The sequence below is a fragment of the Copadichromis virginalis genome, linkage group LG15 (assembly GCF_057382275.1).
Source record: "Copadichromis virginalis isolate Kocher_CV1m ecotype Utaka linkage group LG15, C_Virginalis_male_GT1.1, whole genome shotgun sequence".
In the NCBI taxonomy this organism is placed as follows: domain Eukaryota; kingdom Metazoa; phylum Chordata; class Actinopteri; order Cichliformes; family Cichlidae; genus Copadichromis; species Copadichromis virginalis.
In genome coordinates, this window is record NC_140632.1 from 18,182,877 (window position 1) to 18,203,495 (window position 20,619).

A 20,619-nucleotide genomic window follows, 5' to 3' on the forward strand; every position below is an offset into this window, starting at 1 on the left:
TGCTTTTGGGCACTCCAGTGATGTTGCAGCTCTGAAATATGGCCAAACTGGTGGCAAGTGGCATCTTGGCAGCTGCACGCTTGACTTTTCTCAGTTCATGGGCAGTTATTTTGCGCCTTGGTTTTTCCACACGCTTCTTGCGACCCTGTTGACTATTTTGAATGAAACGCTTGATTGTTCGATGATCACGCTTCAGAAGCTTTGCAATTTTGAGACTGCTGCATCCCTCTGCAAGATATCTCACTATTTTTGACTTTTCTGAGCCTGTCAAGTCCTTCTTTTGACCCATTTTGCCAAAGGAAAGGACGTTGCCTAATAATTATGCACACCTGATATAGGGTGTTGATGTCATTAGACCACACCCCTTCTCATTACAGAGATGCACATCACCTAATATGCTTAATTGGTAGTAGGCTTTTGAGCCTATACAGCTTGGAGTAGGACAACATTTGCCTAATAATTCTGCACTCCCTGTATATATACTAAGTCTCAGTGTACACTTGTTGATTATGCTTCCTTTCACTGCCATATACTTCTCCATGTACAAACAAGTAATTGTTTCATCTAAAGTCATCCTATAGGTCATCACGGTTTACTAGAAATATTAATCAGCTGTTGGGAAATCAACAAATATCCACAAATACAAGTCGTCCTCACAAAGTGTTTGTAGCTCAGGTATGGTGTACTGAATTGAAGTGTCATTCAGTAACATCGTATCTAACTTAAATTGCCTCGGAGAAAATGCTAATGATGAATTTCTAAATGGATTTCTCTCTTTTCTTCTTTCAGGAGATAATTTGCCAGAAGAACACTGTAAGTACACGAGGCATTTCTTTCTTTTCCCGTTGCCTTTCACACATTACTCACTCATTGCTCACACATTACACACATTGTGTAGTGCAAAGAATATGCTTTTTACAGCGCGCAGGGAGCACAGTGTCCTGTTGCCTTATGTCTCTCTTTTCGCTATTGTAAAGGCTTTCTTTTGCACAGCCCACTTTTGTTTCGAAGCTGTGATAAATATTTGATTTCATGTAAAATGAAAACATCTTCCCTTCCACTTTCAAGATGTACGTCTCAGACAACAGCTGCTTTGAGAGTTACAGTGACTGCAGTGCCACAATCTGCATAAAAAGGCACAAGCATTTTGAGAATTTGACTTGCAAAAAGTGCAGTATTCAAATAAGGTGCTGCCTTAAAGCTAAGGAAATCCTGTCCTTTGCATATCATACTGTAGTTCCTAAAATTAGTAGATCAATATAGAGTCACCCACTGTACCATATGTTTTAAGTAAAGCCTTTTTAGCAGACATGCAAAGATTGTTGTTTTTGTTTTTGAAGTTTCTCTGCAGACCCATGAGCCTTGTTACAATGTATTAATATGTACAACTTTTCTTGTCTTATCAACCACTGAATGTGCTTTCGCAGCACAGATAAGCTGCAAAATCTCTTATTTCAGAGACCAAAGGTAAAGAATGTTTGTCATCTTAAAAATGATGAACTGATTCGGATTGACTTACATTTCTAAATTGCGCGCTAATTGTGTCAATAACACAGATGCGGTCGGTAGTCCATGTTCAGCAGTCAGATAAAAGGCTCTCCTAAGTGGCTTTCACAGTGAAAGGAGAGCTACATGAAATGTACTGTTCTCTGACACTGACTCGTACCAAGAGGAGAGCTGATTATCACTCACAGTATGAGAGTGTGAGCTTACTGATCTCCCTTATGTGTACTTACTGTCTTTGTTCTTTCTCTTTCCTGCTTGTATTAATGCACTTAAATGCACTCTGCACCAGTGCACAGGCTCTTAACTAGCCATCTGTGCAGGTAAAAGTGCATTTAAATTGCAATACTGGACTTTTTGATCATTCTTTCCCTTCAATTTAATGTTATTACAGATGTTTTTTCCCCCTGCAAACACCATAATTAATAGCAATTTTATGTCTTCCTTATTCTCTTTCATTCCCAAAAAGTTCCAGACTTTCAGCCAAGACTTTGTTAACATATCCACATGGCATTTCTTTCTATGATATAAGGAATATAATGATCTAAGCAAACACTCAGCATTGCCACCTTGGAACTGCAGTGAACTAATGATTCAAACGCAAGTATTTAAATAACCAGGGCTGCATGTGAAACATAACAAACCATTCCTTTCAACTTGTTTATCCATTCTTTGTTTATCTGATGAACCGGGTTTATTCAACATGTTGCTAATAATAAGCTGTTTGTTAATCTAGTGAAACCGAAGGCTCACAAACGAACCGAGTGAGGTTCCATGTGCTGTACCTTCCTGATTCTTCTGTATGACAATCATGAACTTGTTAGCTACGGCTATCACAGCATCAGATTTTTGCTTCATTTTTTTATTTTTGAAAGAATTCAAAGAAAAAGAATAATTACACATCCATTCATCCATCTATTTTCCTCCACCAAACCAGTTTAGGGTCACATGGCCTGGAGCCTAATCTGGCTGTCAGGGGTGGACAGCTCACCAGTGTATTGCAGGGCTGATACTGAGAGACAGACAGCCATTCACACTCTGATTCACACATACAAGCAGTTTAGGATTAAGTCCAAAGCATGTCTTTGGACGGCGATAGAAAGCCAGAGTACCTAGGGAGAACCCCACAGACACAGAGAGAACATGCGTCACCGAGCTGCCCAGTGACCTCATTATAGAGCGCCGTTATCATTTACTTAAAGTCTTAGAAGCTATCTGATGAAACGCCAGTAGCCCCTCTGTTTTTAGTCTTCTCAATTGCCCGAGGGAAGTATCACGGTTTTTACCTGCTGTATTCGCCCCTTTGTTTATCTGCTACTCTTTAACCCAGTAGTTATCTGGTGTTGTGTACAGTGTAAAAAGAACTTTGACTGGAAACAGCTGCTTGTTAAGCCGAAAAACAATACAGTGGTGAGAGCGAATGGAAGCATTGTAACAGTAACACTCACCTGGAGTTAGCAGAAGCAGTTCAAATTTCCCTAAACCCAAGAAGATCTTTGGTTTAAGGTCCTGATTGCATATATTGTTATTGTTTAGGAAGCAGAAGGTTGATCTTCCCTCTGTAGTGCTGCAAATACATTTCTTTTTTTTTGTGACTGCTTTAAAATACACTCTGCAGCTGCAGATATGTCTGATTATTCTCATCAGAGAAAAGCATGTGCTCCTACTTGTCTGTAACTGTGTGTGTAGCTCACTACCATTATAACTGAAATCCAGGTAATTAGCTTCATTGTGTATGTTCAATTAAAATAAAAATGGTAAATGGCCTGTATTTATATAGCGCTTTACTAGTCCCTAAGGACCCCAAAGCGCTTTACATATCCAGTCATCCACCCATTCACACACTGGTGATGGCAAGCTACATTGTAGCCACAGCCACCCTGGGGCGCACTGACAGAGGCGAGGCTGCCGGACACTGGCGCCACCGGCCACCACCAGTAGGCAATGGATGAAGTGTCTTGCCCAAGGATACAATGACCGAGATTGTCGGAGCCGGGGCTCGAACCGGCAACCTTCCGATTACAAGACGAATGCCCAACTCTTGAGCCACGATCGCCCCATGACTGTAATTACATACACAAATGTCCCTCTGTGTCACTACACTTTCATTTACTTTCCCCACTTATTTCTATCTGCATTTGCTGCCCATAGGAGCATAGGCGTGTGTGTCGATTACCCTGTTTCGACTCAGTTTTTAACTGTATCTCTGGCTATTGGATCAGAGTGGGACAGCCCATTTACAACTTCCCCAGATATCTTAGCATCATCAAGATTTGGTTGAAAAGTGAAACGTGAAAAGATGTTCTGTCAGGTCGTTGAAAGCTTACAAACGACCTGCAAACAGAAACTTCTTCTTATGAGGCAGCAGTGCTAACCACAGCACCACGGTGACCTGCCAGAATCTGGGAACAGTGGTTTCAACTTTCTGGAAGCTCACACAAACAAATGTTTGCATCATTGCAACCATTTCCCATCTAAATTAAATATCAATATAATTTTTAAAGACATTGATTTGAATTTTTGAAACAATTCTTACTTTTAATGTCTGCTTAACATTAAGACATTATTCAGACTGAAAGTGCATTGATTGTTGGTTAAATTAGGTAGTACTTGGTTCACATTGCAATGGGATTTGACTAGACTGACCAGATGGCTGGTTTTAACCCACAAAACAACATCCATGGAGACTGTTGACTGGAGTGAATGGTTGTTTACACATGTGTCTCCAAGATATTCTCCTATATTCATGTTCAGTTATTGATTATCATTTACAACAAAGGTTAAAAGCTAGGTCTGTTGCCAGCAAGGCTCCATATTTTTTAGCAAAATGCTTCATGAGCTGCAGGCAAGAATGGACACCGTGACATGTTATCTTTTGTCCTGCTTAGGAATAGTTCAGGACAAATTATGATTTACATTTAAAAGCATACAGAGACCAAATGTGCCCCGCAACACCTCAGGAGCAATGCAGGTTGTGTTTAGTGCTTTAGTCCACTTGTCCAAAACACATTTTAAAGGAGTGTAAACAGGCTCTGTGAAGGTGAGTGAGTAGGCTGCTCGAGAACATTGATGCTGAAAGTGAAGATGAGCAGATGGATCTTTGGCAAGACTGACTAAACAGATGACTCACTCTGTAAATACCTGGCTTATTCTTTGGATTCATCAGCCAGAGTTGTCACATGTGTATCAGCTCGGAAACCTGCTACCTGTAAAGAACTACTGGAGGTTAGCTTCAAATAACCCGCAGCTGCTGCCGCACTGAAATATGCATCAGCGTGTGAAAACAAATCTGTCATGTGAGCCCCATGACAGCATGAATCGCACAAAGAAGCTAAATATAGCATCAGCATTTTGCAACCTGTCTGGTTACACGTAAAAGAAATAGGGGTCACAGTCTTTTTTTTTGTTTTGAAAGGCGCACACTGCCGCTGCAGTTACTGGTGATGTCATGAACCACAGTTGTACAGGAGGAAGTAGTTATCTTCGGTTGGCTTTCATTGCTTCAATGCCACATGTTCCTCTTACTTCCTTTTTTTTGGCACTGAAAGCAGCAGCAGCAGTGTATTTTCGAGGTTGCTGAAAAACCGAAAGCATGATAGATTATTAAAGTCATCAGGATGCAGCTGGGTTGCAGCCCAACCGCCTTCAGATGCTCGTGTTGTTTCACCACATATCTCACACTCTGAGAATAGCTCTTCTTGACAGGACTTGTGCTGTTTCTTGAGGATATTAATTGTGGATTTCCTGCCTCTTTCTCGCTCTTTCTCTCTCCTCTGTCTGTAGACACCGCACGCATGTGTTTCGTCTTTGTTTATTCAGCAGTGGTGGGCCGCCGCGACAGAAACATCAAGAATGCGGTGTAGATAATGTCAAGTTAAAAAAGCAAATACAGATACACAATAACGGCTGTCGAGTATTAAAGCTAAGTGAATAAAGAAAAAGGCCTTAAATGCTACTAGTGCGGCCAAACCTGAAACAGACTTGAAACACAATTACTCCATAATGGCACAGCTGGAGCAAAGAACAGTGTAGAGCTTTGCAGCAGGTGAGCAGGGAGACTTCAGCTGCTGCTGCTGCTCGATTTTTCTTGTGCACTAGGCTGCTTGAGCGAGTGACATTTGAAAATGAGGTGCTGTAAGTGTTTGTGGTTATAAGACAGCACCTCCTAATGAAGCTGTTGCATATCTCACCTTCCTCTGCTGCCTGTTTAGACTAGTTCACTGAAGACAGTGCTACATAAACACTATTGTGTGAATAGGGAGATCGGAGATTAAGGTTCATGTAATTACCCGAAACCATTTCAAATAGGGGAAATTACTGCAGACTTCCCCCCCAGGCAATCTGCTTCCTCCCTATACAATGTAATGTTTCATTGCACAGGTCACTGAAATCATCCGGAAGTTGAGTTTATTGAACAATTTCGATACGTTAGTTTTTAAATGAAGCTATATATTCAGATAGATAGTAAACCTCATTTACTATCTTTTTTGTACACTTTAGTAAAGCTAAGGTTTGAGACTTTAGCGCCCAGCTCCTATTTTGCATAAATGCGACAAAACGGATAGAAAGAACAAAGTTGAAGATGGTTTTATTGTTTATTATTTATTATTACAGTTTATGCAAAGATGTTATAATAAACATTAAAAATCTGATGCTGTATCTACACATAGTTTAGTATAAATTTAACATTATAGTCTGTAAATGTTACAAATATAGTTGCATACATATAGTTTCATATAATGGCAGCACAGTGGTTAGCATTGTTGCCTCACAGCAAGAAGGTTTTGGGTTGAATCCAGGGTCTACCCCTACCTCCTTCTCCATGGCATCTGGGATAAGCTCAAGCATCCCCCGTTCCCATGACCCTGAATTGGATAAGGAGAAGAAAATGGATTGATTTATAGTTTCATATATTGTCATAAAGCTACTAAGCCTAACTTATCGAAATAGATGTTTGTTTGCAGAAACTTTACCTTGAGTGCTCACATCAGTCTTTTAAATTGGTGAAAAGTAAATTAAAAGTAAATTATAGATATAATTTAAAAGACTACTGAGTATGGTTTATGATTTAAAAAAAAAAAAAACAATACACATATTTTGGGCAAATATTACAATTTCATACAAAAAGAAATTTCACAGATGTTTAAATGTGCTGATATCTGATATCCAGAACTTTGTTTCCTCTCTTAACAGACATGCTCAGCTAACTACACCTTCATCCCGTACATGGTGACACCTCAGAATAAGGTGTACTGCTGTGAGGGCAGCCTGATGAAGGGCCTGACCGAGCTGATGCAGCCCAGCTTCGAGATGCTGCTGGGTCCCATCTGCATGCCTCTGCTGGACCGCTTCATCCAGCTCCTCAAAGTGTCGCAAGCCAACTCCCAGTAAGTATATTTTGCTTATTTATATCCGCTTTATATCTGACAGCTGTAATAGAAATATAAACTGTATTAAGTGAAATTAAACTTCCTATTGAGGCAATCCAGATATTTCAGCAATAATAGCGTACAAGCGGGGATGCTAAACAATAGAAACACCCGGGTTATGACGTCAGTAATGCTCTACAAAGGACTAATGATAAAAGCTAGATTTTCCTGCACAGCAAACACAGAAATACTGTGATAGCTGTGTTAGGCCTAGTTAAGACATTGCTTATGACCTAAAAATGCAGCTTCTGAAAGTACTGCACTGGTGCCGACTGGGACAAGTTTGCTACTCCTTTGGTGCAAACTCAGGTGCAAACAAGCGTGCAATAGCCGATTTGTTTGCACCTGAGTTTGCAAAATCGACTGCCTGTCATTTTGAAATATTGTTGGGGGGTTTTTGTGTGTCAGTGCATGACTGTGGTGCAGCAGTGGTGTGGTAGGGGGCAATAACCTGTTTTGTTTTGTTTTTTTTCATTATTTATGAGCCGTAAAAACGAGCAACACAAAGATAAAACTCTTGTTCCAGAAAGGTTGCACCAGCCATGGTGGATTCTCATAAAATATATGTCCAAAAATATAACATGACATAAAATAGTATCAGTACTTTTACAAAGATTTGACACGCGTTTTGACTTTTGAACAGACTCTTTGGTCCATAGTTTTCTATGCATGCTTGCTTTAACCCTTAACGAATGAGTCTGTTTTCCATGGAATATAAATCTTCTGCTACATGTCCAGCCGCTGAGCTGTCCTTGGAGGATTACGTTTTAGCCAGTTTCTTGTTATGACCTTTTTACATGTACTGGTCAAAACTTTGAACACATATATTCCCTCGCTTCGTATCATGCCACTGGGCATTTATACAGATTTTATTATGCTGAAATGGGTAACATATACTATATTAATTTACATATTTGGCACCGTCGGTTCTTCATGAAAAGATTCTCGATGTCTCTTCCAGGTCTCTCAACTACACCACATTTAGAATCAGAATCAGAATCAGAATGGGTTTATTGCCAGATGTTGAGGTTTACAACATTAGGAAATTGCTGCGGTGCTTCAGTGCAGACAATAAGAATTAAAGTGCTATGTAGAAAGAAAGATATGTGCATGAGATATACATGAGATATATACATGAGAATAAGAATTATGAGTGCTACGTAGAAAGATATATACATGAGTGCAGGTGGTGATCAGTGCCAGACATGAAATGATGCAGTGACACAGCGTAGGGTCATGTGTTAGTGGCGGGGACAGTCATGTGGTTATTGTTCATGTGTCCAACAGCAGAGGGGAAGAAACTGTTCTTGTGGCGAGAGGTTCTGGTGCGAATGGACCGGAGCCTCCTGCCTGAGGGGAGCAGGTCAAACAGACTGTGTCCAGGGTGAGAAGGGTCAGCTGAGATCCGGGCTGCACGCCGCAGAGTCCTGGAGGTGTACAGGTCCTGCAGAGATGGGAGTCTGCAGCCAATCACCTTCTCAGCAGAGCGCACAACACGCTGCAGTCTCTGTTTGTCCCTGATAGTGGCTCCAGCGTACCACACGGTGATGGAGGAGGTGAGGATGGACTCGATGATTGCAGTGTAGAATTGCATCATCGTCCGTGTTGGCAGGTTGAATTTCTTCAGCTGCCTCAGGAAGTACATCCTCTGCTGGGCTTTCTTGATGACGGAGGTGATGGTGGGCTCCCACTTCAGGTCCTGGGTGATGGTGGTACCCAGGAAGCGGAATGAGTCCACAGAGGTGATGGGGGTGTCAGTCAGGATGATGGGGGGGAGTGGGGCTGTGTGCTTCCTGAAGTCCACAATAATCTCCACTGTCTTCTGGGCATTCAGCACCAGGTTATTTATGCAGTATAAACAATAATTACATCATTAAAACAACTTTTAGAGGAAAATGCAGGTGAAATTGCAGTGTCAGTACTAACAGCCTGCTTATTTGCACAATATGGCAGATATTGTGGCAGATTTTACACAGAATTGTTACAGAGTAATTTGTCTGTTGTTACAGTATACAGAAATTAATCTATAATTTGCAAATTGGACAGTAGTTTAATCTAAGATTAACAACAAGAGCTTTGCTAGAAGTGACATTAACAGCATGCTGTGTGGAATAACAATCTGAAGTTAGCTGTTAGGACATGTTTCATCAGAGTGTGCACAGTTTTTCAGCTAGGCTAAATGCAATACAGCAAATATAGTTTCTGCTTTAGCTTTAGCTATTTCTGTATTTACTTTGCTTCCTGTAACAATTTTCCTTTTTGTTTTTGTAAAAATTCAAAGTTTCTGTTTTGTAAACTCTACACATTGAAACAGAAGAGATTTGAACCTTAATGCATTTTGGCTTTGCTGAGACAAATAGTCTTAGTGAACGTATTGAGAGCTTTATATTTAGGTTGTCTAGTGTTACTAAATGAAGGACATACTGACAGTACAGCAATGGGTTTGAGAAAAAGGAAGCAAAAGAGAAAGAAAATCTATTTAAAGCTCCTGACAAGATGATCCTCTGAAAGCACTGTAAGATCACTATTGTTTATCACAGAGTCATAATATGCATGGGAAATGCCCACAATATGACTCTGTGATATGTTTTCATAATGGTAAGCAGTGCCCAAATGATTGCTTCATTACATAAATTACATTATACTGTATGCAACTTAAGGTGAACATTCACAAATAGGAAGGAGCTGTTGTAGCATTACCATTTTTAGCATTTTAACATTATGTTTATATTTGAGCAGCTCTGTTAGAAGTTTTTCAACACACCAGGCATTTATTTTATTATCCCACTCATCCTATTTTTACTTGTTCTAATTGTTTTTGTGCGTGGATCCTTCAGCCTTACTTACGTGGTAATTTACATTTTGAAACCAGAGAAGAAGAAAAAAACACATTTGTTTGGCTCAGTTGCTGGGGTAATATTTTAGGCCTTCTTGCCAATAGGCGATACAGCAGCCAGTCATTTCTAGTCCATCTCCAGGAATAGTGACTCAGGTTTTACAGGCAGAAAAGAAAATCATGTAGATTGATGAAGGCTGTGTCTCCTGGAGATAGGCATAAAGGAAAGTATGAAGATCCTACAGTTGTAATTCAGTGTTTGCAATATATTGTTTTTGGTGTATATTGAAGTCGAGACCATGTTTTGAAGTCTCAAGAAGACAGATAAGCTTACTGAATTACAAGAGCCGTCTCACATGAAGCAAATATATGTATTTATGTCTTTAAAATTGCTCCTTCCAGCAAGGACACACCCAACTGATCATCTGCAGCAGATCATAATATGCGAATACATGATTTGTTATTCATATTTTATGAAAAACAACCTAAACAGGAAAATATTAGCCGGCCTGTTCATATTAAACACATTTACTATTTAATAACAGAGCTTGTATTGGGTTATTATTTATGCTTTAATCACTCCCTGCAAGCAGGGTTGACCCCCAGGATTGGCTCGGGGTTATGGCAGCAAATCCTTGTCACTGCATGGGTCTTTTCAAAATTGTGTATAAGGCTTAATTATGTGAATAGAGAGTGTAGACTGTGTCATTATTTGGCATTTAGGTCTTAATATTATCATTTTAAGCTAGAGTACACTACGTTCAGCATACAAGAGGCTGGGGAGTGACAATAATCTGCATCAGTCTTTTGAGTTTTAATGCCAGTACACATGGTTTTTCCACAATCAAAATGAGACGATTATGAGAAGGTTATCCTTTGCAAACTGCTGATTAAACAGCCAAAGAAATTCAGCATTAAAAAAGACACAATTTGCAACTGGAAAATACTAATTAACTGAATTTAGATGGTCCAAATTCACAGGATTTCTGAAGGTTTTCAGTTTTGCGGTTTTAAAGGTGAAAATCTAAAAGATCCCACAGACAGGCTTTTGCTAACCCATATGGAAAAGGTAAATATAAATCTTATAAAGTTTGTATCTGTCTTGTGTGAAACTTGTATGAAAAGCATACAAGAGTGAAAACATATATAAGATCCTTTGAAAAATTCTATAAATGAAACTTGTATGTTTTGGATACTTATTAAAACAATATATGAAAGTAATGAGAAAGTGGCCACTTTCATGAGTAAATCATTTAAGCCTTATATGATTCACTATATGAAGTAGGCCACATCTTATGCAAGTCTTTTACACGTTTTTACTATTTCGTTTCCATATGGGAAGCACCTGAACCGCCTCACGTATTTTAATATTCTTTTGCTCATCCCTTAGTGTTTTTTCAAGAACAACTAAGAGCTTAAGAATATGGTTGCTGGTAGTAATTCTGCTTTAAGCTAATTAACTGTCTTAATTGTCTGCTCTGCTTTTAAATCCATCAAACTAATATCTGAAGTTATCAGGTTTATTGGTCCCTTCATCTGTCAGTGAATAATTTATGACTTATATGAGATGAAAATAGCTCGTGTCTCACTGGGGAATGATCTGAAATTATGCAAAACAGTGTGAGAATGCAGGGAAAGAAGTAAGTCCAATTGTGTTAGAGTTGAAGGAGCAGATCCTAAAGTATGCAAAACATTTTTTTGCTAAATTTTTGTATTGCTATTTGTCGATCATATACATGCAAGCCAATCTTCTCCTTCTATAAATGCATGTTTGTTTGTATTCGTGTCTTCCAGCCAGTATTTCCGTGAGACGATTCTGAATGAGATCCGTAGAGCCCGGGAGCTTTACACTGGCTTGGAACTGGCTGCAGAGCTGAGCCGAATCCAGCAGCGGCTGGACAACGTGGAGTGCCTTTCAGTTGATGTCGTCATCAATTTGCTGCTTACGTACAGGGACATCCAGGTACATCTGTCGGGTGTGGACTTCCTGAACACCGACATATTGCTGTCATTTGTCAAATTATGTGTATTGCCTTTGGGTATTTCAACCAGAGGGGCTGTGGTTCAGTGGTCTTTGTTTATCATGTACTGGGTCTTGGTGCACCCCCCCTCCCTTTTTGTTCCATGTCTGAAATGAGTTATTTCAGCTTCTCCTCCTTTAGGCCACTTTTATTCTCATTGGCTGCCCCTCATAAACACACAGTGCAAGCCAAAGCTGTGTGCCTGAGATAAGGACTTCAGTTATCTTTAATCTGAACATCCATCTGTGCTACAACATCAAAAATCATAAAAAAAAAATATTCATGATAGGCCGATTTTGATAAGGCAGCAGTCTTAAAAATAAACTTTGGCTATGTATTTGTTTAGTTTCAGTTAAATGATTTATTATTCTATGTAACAATCTCAAAAATACTGAAAAATACCCGTCACATTTCCTGGACAGGTTCCTAGGAAAGTTGATGTCTTGTTTTCTTTGGAACAAACATTCAAAAGTACAAAATGTTCAGTTCAGCCAGAACCAGTATAGTCACGAGAAGGTTGTTATTTTCAATTTGCCGTAATCTTTGCTGGCATGGCTCTGTTTTGGGACTTCCCTTCATCGTGCATACTTGGAATGCAAAGGGCAAGGAGAGCAACAGCAAGACTTCCAGCACACAGCAGAGCAGAGCAGGTGTCAGTGACAACAATCCCTAACACTGATTAGGCAGGAAACAGCATGAAATGAGAGGCTGTGGTGGAGATGGCTCACACTGCTGCTTGTCAAAACTGTAACTGTGGGCGGGCTAAACAGCTTAAATGGCACGCCCTATATGAGATTAGAGAATTGCATATTGCAAAATGTACAGCTGAACCATCAGCTGATTTTCCTTGGCAGCGTCTAAGCATGACCTCATGGCAGTGAATACTAAGCTAGATTTTTCAACTACAATAAACTGGAAAAAATGAGCAAATGCCTACAGATAACAATTAACTTCAATTGACTTTTTAATGTATTGATTTATTAATTGCTACTACATTTTCTGATAACCAATTTCCTAAAATTTGTGATTGTAATTATGTTATAAAATTACCAAAAATGGGAACAAATAGTTACTATTTAATACTAACAAAACAAAAACTCAACGTGGTAATTTCACCACGCCTTTACTTTGAAAAGGGCATGCCAAAAAGTTTCTCCATAAACGTTCAGGCATTTAGCTAATCACCCACAACTTTATCAAGTTTAAACCAGCTGTCAACTCCGATGCACTGAATGTGCGTGCTGATGTCCCTGACCTTGAAAAAGAAACTACTGTACACATCTGCTGTACAAATTTAAGCAAGGTTACTGAATCAGCTTCAATCTATCTCCACCATCCCTTTACCAGTGCCACTTTCTCAAAGCGGGGCCATTTGCAGACTGCCTGTAGAGTGCTCTAGGCGAAGCGTTTGGTCTGTTCGTCTTAAACGCTCTGCTCTTTCTCCTCTTTAGTCTCCGCATTGCCATGGCTTTCTCTGTCCAGATCGTCCCACTCACCATAGGCAGTGCACAGTCTAATGAATCATTAATTAGAACAATAAGCATTGAGGATGTGCTGAATTATTCAAAGTGCTTTGGCTTTGGTGACTACAAGAAACAAAAATGTGATGAAGAGGCAGCTCAATTATTGAAGTGCTTTTTGTGATACACAGACAGTTGAGTCTCAGAAATAATAAATAAAAGGACATCAGAAACTCTCCCTTGAGGATCAAAGCAGCAAGTAAATACACTGATGAGTCAGAGTGTGTGTTTGGAGGGCACTGGAACCGAGGTACATGGGCACTAGTCCCACAGTGCTCAGCAGTGACCGGTGGTGTTCCTACAAGATCGTATTTAACTTGCTCCTTACACTGACTTTGGTGCACTTAATGTTATCTTCTGTGACTTCTGAAAGCCTTTCTGCCAGGTAGCGCTGAAGGCAAATGTCTTCCTCCTTTCTTTTTCTTTTCCTTAACTTGCAAAGCTGTGACATCACAAGAGTGTCATTGATGTCAGATACACCAGTGACAGGAGGAACAGCTCAATAGCCGATCTTTTCTTACCTTCTAGGATTATGAGTCCATCGTGAAGCTGGTAGAGACTCTGGAGAAGCTTCCGACCTTTGACCCCATGGCTCATCCACATGTGAAGTTCCACTACGCGTTTGCTCTGAATCGGTAAGGCAACAAGCATACGTGTCATAGAGATCCACAGTGTAAACCTGTACCACCAACCTGCATAGAATAGAATAGAATAAAATTCAATTTTATTGTCATTGCACATGTCACAGGTACAAGGCAACGAAATGCAGATGCATCCATCCAGAAGTGCTTTAGCCATGATATAGATATATTACAAATATATATTAGCAATAATATAGATATGTAAGTATATTACAGAAATGGGTCTATTATGGTATGTTATAATGTACACGGTATGAAGGTACGTTATGAATATGCTATAACTATAAGTATGTACAGACTATGAACAGGATATAAATATGAAATAAAAAACTATACAGAAATATGAGATATGCAGGTTATAAACAGTTGTAGAATTAAAATTTATTGTATTGTACAGAATGATTATTTACACAGAGCTATACAGTAGTGCAGTTAAGATAAGCGAGATATGTGGATAATTTCTACAGAGGCTATATAAAGTGTTAGTGGTTGTGGGTGGTTGTTCAGTCCATGTTATTATTGTGTGTATGAGGGTACAGTTGTCCAGTGTGTGTTTGTGTGTAGGTGGTTGTGGGTGTTTGTATCTCCAGTCCATGTGTCTAATGTGAGTCAGATGTCAGGAGGCAGAGTTCAGGAGTCTGACAGCTGTGGGGAAGAAGCTGTTCCAGTACCTGGTGGTCTTAGTCCGGAGGCTCCTGTAGCGCCTCCCAGAGGGCAGGAGGGTGAAGAGTCCATGTGATGGGTGACTGGGGTCTTTGGTGATTTTCCCAGCCCTTTTCAGACACCACTTCCTGTAGATGTCCTTTATGGCAGGAAGTGGTGCTCCGGCGATGTGTTGGGCAGTTTTCACAACCCTCTGCAACGCCTTCCGGTCCGAGGCAGAGCAGTTCCCGTACCAGACTGTTATACAGTTGGTCAGGATGCTCTCGATGGTGCAGCGATAGAAGTTCACCAGGATGTCTGAGGACAGGTGGTTCTTCCTCAGAGTCCTCAAGAAGAAGAGGCTCTGGTGAACCTTCTTGACCAGCTTGGAGCAGTTGGTCGTCCAGATGAGATCCTCGGAGATGTGGACTCCCAGGAACTTGAAGCTGCTCACATGCTCCACAGCCGTCCCCTTAATGTGGATGGGTGGATGTGGGTCAGCATTCCTCCTGTAGTCCACGATGAGCTCCTTGGTCTTCTCGGTGTTAAGCAGCAGGTTGTTTGTGTCGCACCACTCAGCCAGACGATCCACCTCCTCCCTGTAGGCGGCCTCATCGTTGTCACTGATGAGGCCAATCACCGTGGTGTTGTTGTTGTTGTCCAGGTGTGAGAGGACAGAGTGCAGTGCGATGGAGACTGCATCCTCTGTGCTCCTGTTCTGACGGTATGCAAATTGGTGGGGGTCCAGGGTGGGGGGGGAGACAGGATTTGAAGTGTGCTAGGACCAGCTGCTCTAAGCACTTTGTGACGATGGGGGTGAGGGCTACTGGGCGGTAGTCATTGAGGCAAGATGGGTTGGAGTTTTTGGGTATCGGGACGATGGAGGTGGATTTGAAGCAGGCCGGTACCACAGCGTGGGCCAAGGACAGGTTGAATATGTCTGTCAGCACTCCTGCAAGCTCCCCAGAACACGCTCTGAGAACACGCCCGGGGATGCCATCAGGACCTGCAGCCTTGTGGACATTAATCCTGCTCAGCACCGCTCCTACATCGGTGGGGGAGAGAGTCAGAGGTTGGTGGTCTGGCGTCATGTCTGCTTTGGTTGTAGTTGTTGGGTTCCCTCGCTCAAAATGAGCATAAAAGTTGTTGAGCTGGTTGAGGAAGGAGACATCAGAGGATACAGGGGAGGGTTTGGTGGTCCAGTAGTCTGTAATGGTCTGGAGTCCTTGCCACATGCGTCGGGGGTTGGAGTTGGAGAAGTGTTCTTTAGCCATAGTCGCAAGGCTAAAACAGGTTTTCTGAAAGTCCACTGAGCCAAAGCTGACCCCACAGAAACCTTTCCTGCAGAAATCCTGCAGCATGCACACATTTTCAGTTTGACAGATAAAAACTTTAATGAAAAATGTTACAGTAGGAGCTTTTTAGTGTGTGTTTTTGTTTTTTGCGACCCTTGACATTTGAGTAATGTGTCTTCTCCACAGTGTCGCTGGTATTGTGTTCACCTTTTAAATCTGTCACTGTGGGGAAAAGTAGTCCTGGGGACACTTACCGTAGCAGGAGCTAACACTGTATATTCAGCATATCCCTGTTTTCTGTACTCGTGTTGCTATGTTTGCCTGTTCTGTTGGATATAAACCTTAAAAGCTTTTCTGCCTGTCATCCCTCTCGCTCACTGCATCACATAATTTGGCAGTTTGATAGGGTCATAACTGTGTAAGATATGGACATGAAACTTTCATTACGCAGTTCACATGAGAATGATGGTCAGGCTCCAACAGACTGTGGTGTGACCCACGAGTACTGAATAAGGGACATCAAATAGAGGGAAGGCGCTGGCCTTTATATATTTCAAGTTATTTATTTATCAGTCTTTGACTTTCTCCCACCTCATGAAATCTTTGGTGAGATGCTTCACACAGATGTTGTCATAGAGATGGGCAATTTTGCCACGCTGAAAGGCTTTCATTTAAATTACATAAAACTAGATGCTTTATTGATGCATGAAGAGTAAACTAAGATATCACTAAGTTATCAGAATGTGAAACTAAAGAATATTTAACCGTATCAAAAAGATTTTGTTAAATTTTGAAGAGAAGCAATGACATACACTTAAACACACCTGCTTTTTCTTTAAGTACCTTTCACAAAACACACCCAGGTTTCCTGGAATAAAAACTTCTAAACACAGTGAAGCAAATGCACTCTTTTCCTTTGTCCTAGTCTTTTCTCTAAGTATCATAAGGGCTGCCACAGAGTATTTTTCATGGTGTTCAGGGTTTTCTTTAAATATATTCTAGCGGTTTCATTTATCCTGCGTTAGCAGAGCAGTATTGAAATCCTAAATGTATGTCTCTAAGCAGCTGTGACATTATCGGTGCGCGTCTAGCTACAGTACTCGTCTCAGGAAGAGACAGATGTACAAAACAGGAGGTTTTGGCTGCTTGTTTCTCACCAGCTGCTTTTCTTGTAAACTTCCTGCGGTTTTCATGGTGTGACTGCCTCAAACAGCAATAAAGCATGCTGTTCTTTAATTTGGCAGCAAATGGAAAATGTTTCTGTAGGGTGCCAAGATGCCCGTGTGTTCGCTGTTAGTAGCTGCTCCATTCCCACTATATGATATTGCATTTGCGAGCTCGAGGCGGCATACCGAGACATTTTGTCAGACCAATTCACTGAATGAGCGGTAATGATGGAAAACTCTGTGTCTTTGGTGAGGTTGAGTTGTATCCTCCAGTGTTAGAGCAGGTCGACATGAGCAGAGGGTAGGAGGGCATTTATGTCAGTTCACCTATTCAGCAAGTAAACCATTGCATAAATACAATAGCTGTTCCAGGAGATTGTTATGCCACAGGTGGTGTAACTGTGTTGTTGTCTGATTTGTTCTTGTTGGTGGGAGGGAGAAATAGATTTTGAGTGCACTAAAGGTGGTAAATAGGTCATATCTTCTTTTTGAGACTTTTGGAGCCAGTAATTATATTTTTAACTTTACTGTACTTTATTTTACTGTATGCATTTAGTAGCAACTTTAAAGACAAATAAATAGAAAAAAACGAATAAATTACCATGTATTATTATAAAACTGACCTGCCAAACAGTATAAAAAGCACCACATATCCCCACATACAAGCTGCAACATGCAGCTTGTATGTTTATGCAATTGGAATCCAATGATATGATACGCATTATTTTAAAATGCACCAAGTTGCATAATGAGTATTTTTAATTTGGATACTTTAATATTCAAATTACTTTTTTTTTTTTGGGAGGGGGGGGGACCACTGAATAACTGCTAATAAAGTAATATCAAATGTGGTAATGACATAGGGATTCTGCTACACAGCTCACAGGTAAAATATAGGTAAGATACACTGTAAAAGAAAATACAAATATACCCAAAAAAGCAAAAAACAACAGGGACTCTAAATTCAAACAGGGAGGCAGGGAAAATGAGGGAAAGATTCACAAATACCATGACTAAAAAAAAAGGACGGGACTATTTATACACATCAGAGAAACAGAAACAGCAGAGTGGACAAGACACAGGTGTAGACAGTCATGACGACGAGATGGGGGAGGAAATGAAATTCACCTAACTATCAAAGTAAAACCAGGAATGACAAGAGAACCCAAGTGAACACAGAGATGCAAAAACCTGCACAAAAACATAGTAGAGAAGGGACTCAACGGTGGCGAGAACACTAAGCCCGAAACAAAAACACAAATATTAAACTGTTGATTACAGTAAGGGAAAACATGGAGGAAATTGCACACAAATACAAACTCCATAAAAACAAAACTAGAACTTTAATACAAGAACTAAAGCATCTGGAAACTAGAAAGCAGGAATCAGAATCATCCTAACTGTTGTGTAATTATTGTTCTCACGATACCAAAAGCTAAAACTAACACTAAAAATTCATAAAAACAAAACTAAAACTAAACATAAAAACACAAACACAGCATATCACATATCTGGAAGCACACACCTGCATATTCTGTTTCATTGGTATCCCCTGTAAGATTTCTGGGAATAATTTTACACACCATAAAGGCTAGGCGTGATTTTTGCACCGTTGTGCTGAAGTGCCAAATATTTGATTTGCATGATCAGACAAAAGCAGATCTCTCCGTTTTAGAATTTATGTTTTCCACACAATCGTTAGCACTCATCCCTGAAGCCTCTGTGCATTTGAGCATGCCCATAGATGTTCTAGCTATTGCCTCTATTGCTAAAAAGAACACTAGCAGCTCTATGTTATGTATTTATAATCACGCAGAAGTAGAATTATATCCTTGGAAATGCAATTTCTTCTTTTAAGCCTGTTTCAAAGCTTTTATTCAAATTACTCATAAACTGCCTTCAGATAATAGTTTGTAGAAGGTGGCACCATAGAATAGTAAAGTCAAATAATCTACTCTGTTCTGAGTGTGAAACTGAATGAATTCCTTCACTGAGATGCAGTCGTATAAATCATTACCTTCAATGAGCTCTGAGTAAGCAGCATGCAGCCCACACCATGCCTTGAGATTATCAATATTTAGCCTTAATAGGCACTTAATCATTGATCTAAAGTAGGTGCTCTGCTTCTAAATGAATCTGGTGGGTTGAAGGGGCTTCCGCCTCAGGCTTCAGCTCTGCTTGGAGGCCTGCTGTGCAGGTCTTACTGCTAAGAGCCTGATGAGATCGAGGAAAAAAAATCCCCATTTCCAAATATCCATCAGCACTCTGAAGAAAAGAAAGAGGGAAGCGGAGAGATGCATTCGAAGAGCAGATCTTGTTTCCCTCGTTGCTCTTCCCCCTGGGCAGTCTCCATGGTAATAGCTGTCAGCTCATATGTTTTATTTAACCTTCACGCCCTGGAGAGAAGCCACGTTATGTTAATAAGGAGGGTTTTTTTCATGACTGTCACACATTTTGTCTGTGTGAAACTCTGCAGGATATCACCTCTCATTTCTTCTCCCAAGTCTGTGTTTTGGACACAATCTGTTATCTTTTCCGATTAATAAATACTGTTTGTCCTATCCATACTTTAGCTGTTATTTACATAAAATAAAATGTGTGCAACACCAATTGTAATCTCAAAATGTTGTTTTTTATAGACGCTCCAAACAATTTACTGACCTGAGGACAGCAGCATTTATCTCCTTCGTTCAAAACTGCTGAAAAGCTTTGCTAAAAAAGAAATCCCTTTTTTGATTTCACAATACTAAAGCAAAGGTTGGTCTAGGTGCAAGGGGGGTGCCTTGGGAAATCAGAAAAATTCAATCAGAAATAAATAAACCAACTGGGGATAGATCTCTGGGGATAGGCCACAATATGGTTTCACACTGACACACTGAAATCAGTAAATTACTTTACATGTGTGAAACGGTGTATCACTTTGTCTTTTGTTTGAATATCACATTAAAAAGTAAAGTAAAAACACTGCGAGGAAAGCTATACATTTTTAAACTTATTGTATTGTTTAGCATTCATAATTAGAACATTTTACATTTTCTGTGATGCATTCAGGAGGACAGGCCACCGCTCCTCCCACCTTCAGTCAAGCACCTAACCACAAGCTTCCTGGTCTCTATTTGTGATCCAACTTCTGTTGACCAATCGTGTTTGAACAGGCTTTATTTCCCTGCAGGTAAACAGTCTGTGTGAAAGGGGGGGAAAAAACATAATAAGGAATGCATTTGCAGAGAGAAGTCGTATGGAAACCATTATGTGATCACAGTTCAGTATTTTATTTAATTTATGTTTGCTTTTTTAAAATGTATTTAATTGCTTCTTTTAAAGTGGCTTCACAGTGTAATGGTGTAAACGTTCAACTAATATGCAAAAACTCCCTGGTTTCAGACCAGGAGTGGACACAAATCCTGAGAGGCACGTCTCAGAAAATCATCCATCAAGCCAGAGTCGTAGAATTAATGGAATGACTTACTCCAGGGCTGTAGTTTAAGCTAGCTTTGCTTTAACGACGAAAAATTTCGCACGACAGTATTATTTACCCATCTAGATTGAAATTACATGTAGCTGTA

At 40.2% G+C, this 20,619-nt stretch overlaps 1 protein-coding gene across 1 annotated transcript in view; it reads left to right on the forward strand.

The window, feature by feature from the left end:
* Positions 1–20,619, forward strand: part of map3k5 (mitogen-activated protein kinase kinase kinase 5) — an 85,784-nt gene that overhangs the window by 23,653 nt on the left and 41,512 nt on the right. The window contains exons 3-6 of the mRNA XM_085432287.1: positions 790–813; positions 6,697–6,890; positions 11,563–11,731; positions 13,838–13,944. Coding sequence (XP_085288413.1) covers positions 790–813; positions 6,697–6,890; positions 11,563–11,731; positions 13,838–13,944 — 494 coding nt within the window. The remainder of the gene's footprint in view (positions 1–789; positions 814–6,696; positions 6,891–11,562; positions 11,732–13,837; positions 13,945–20,619) is intronic.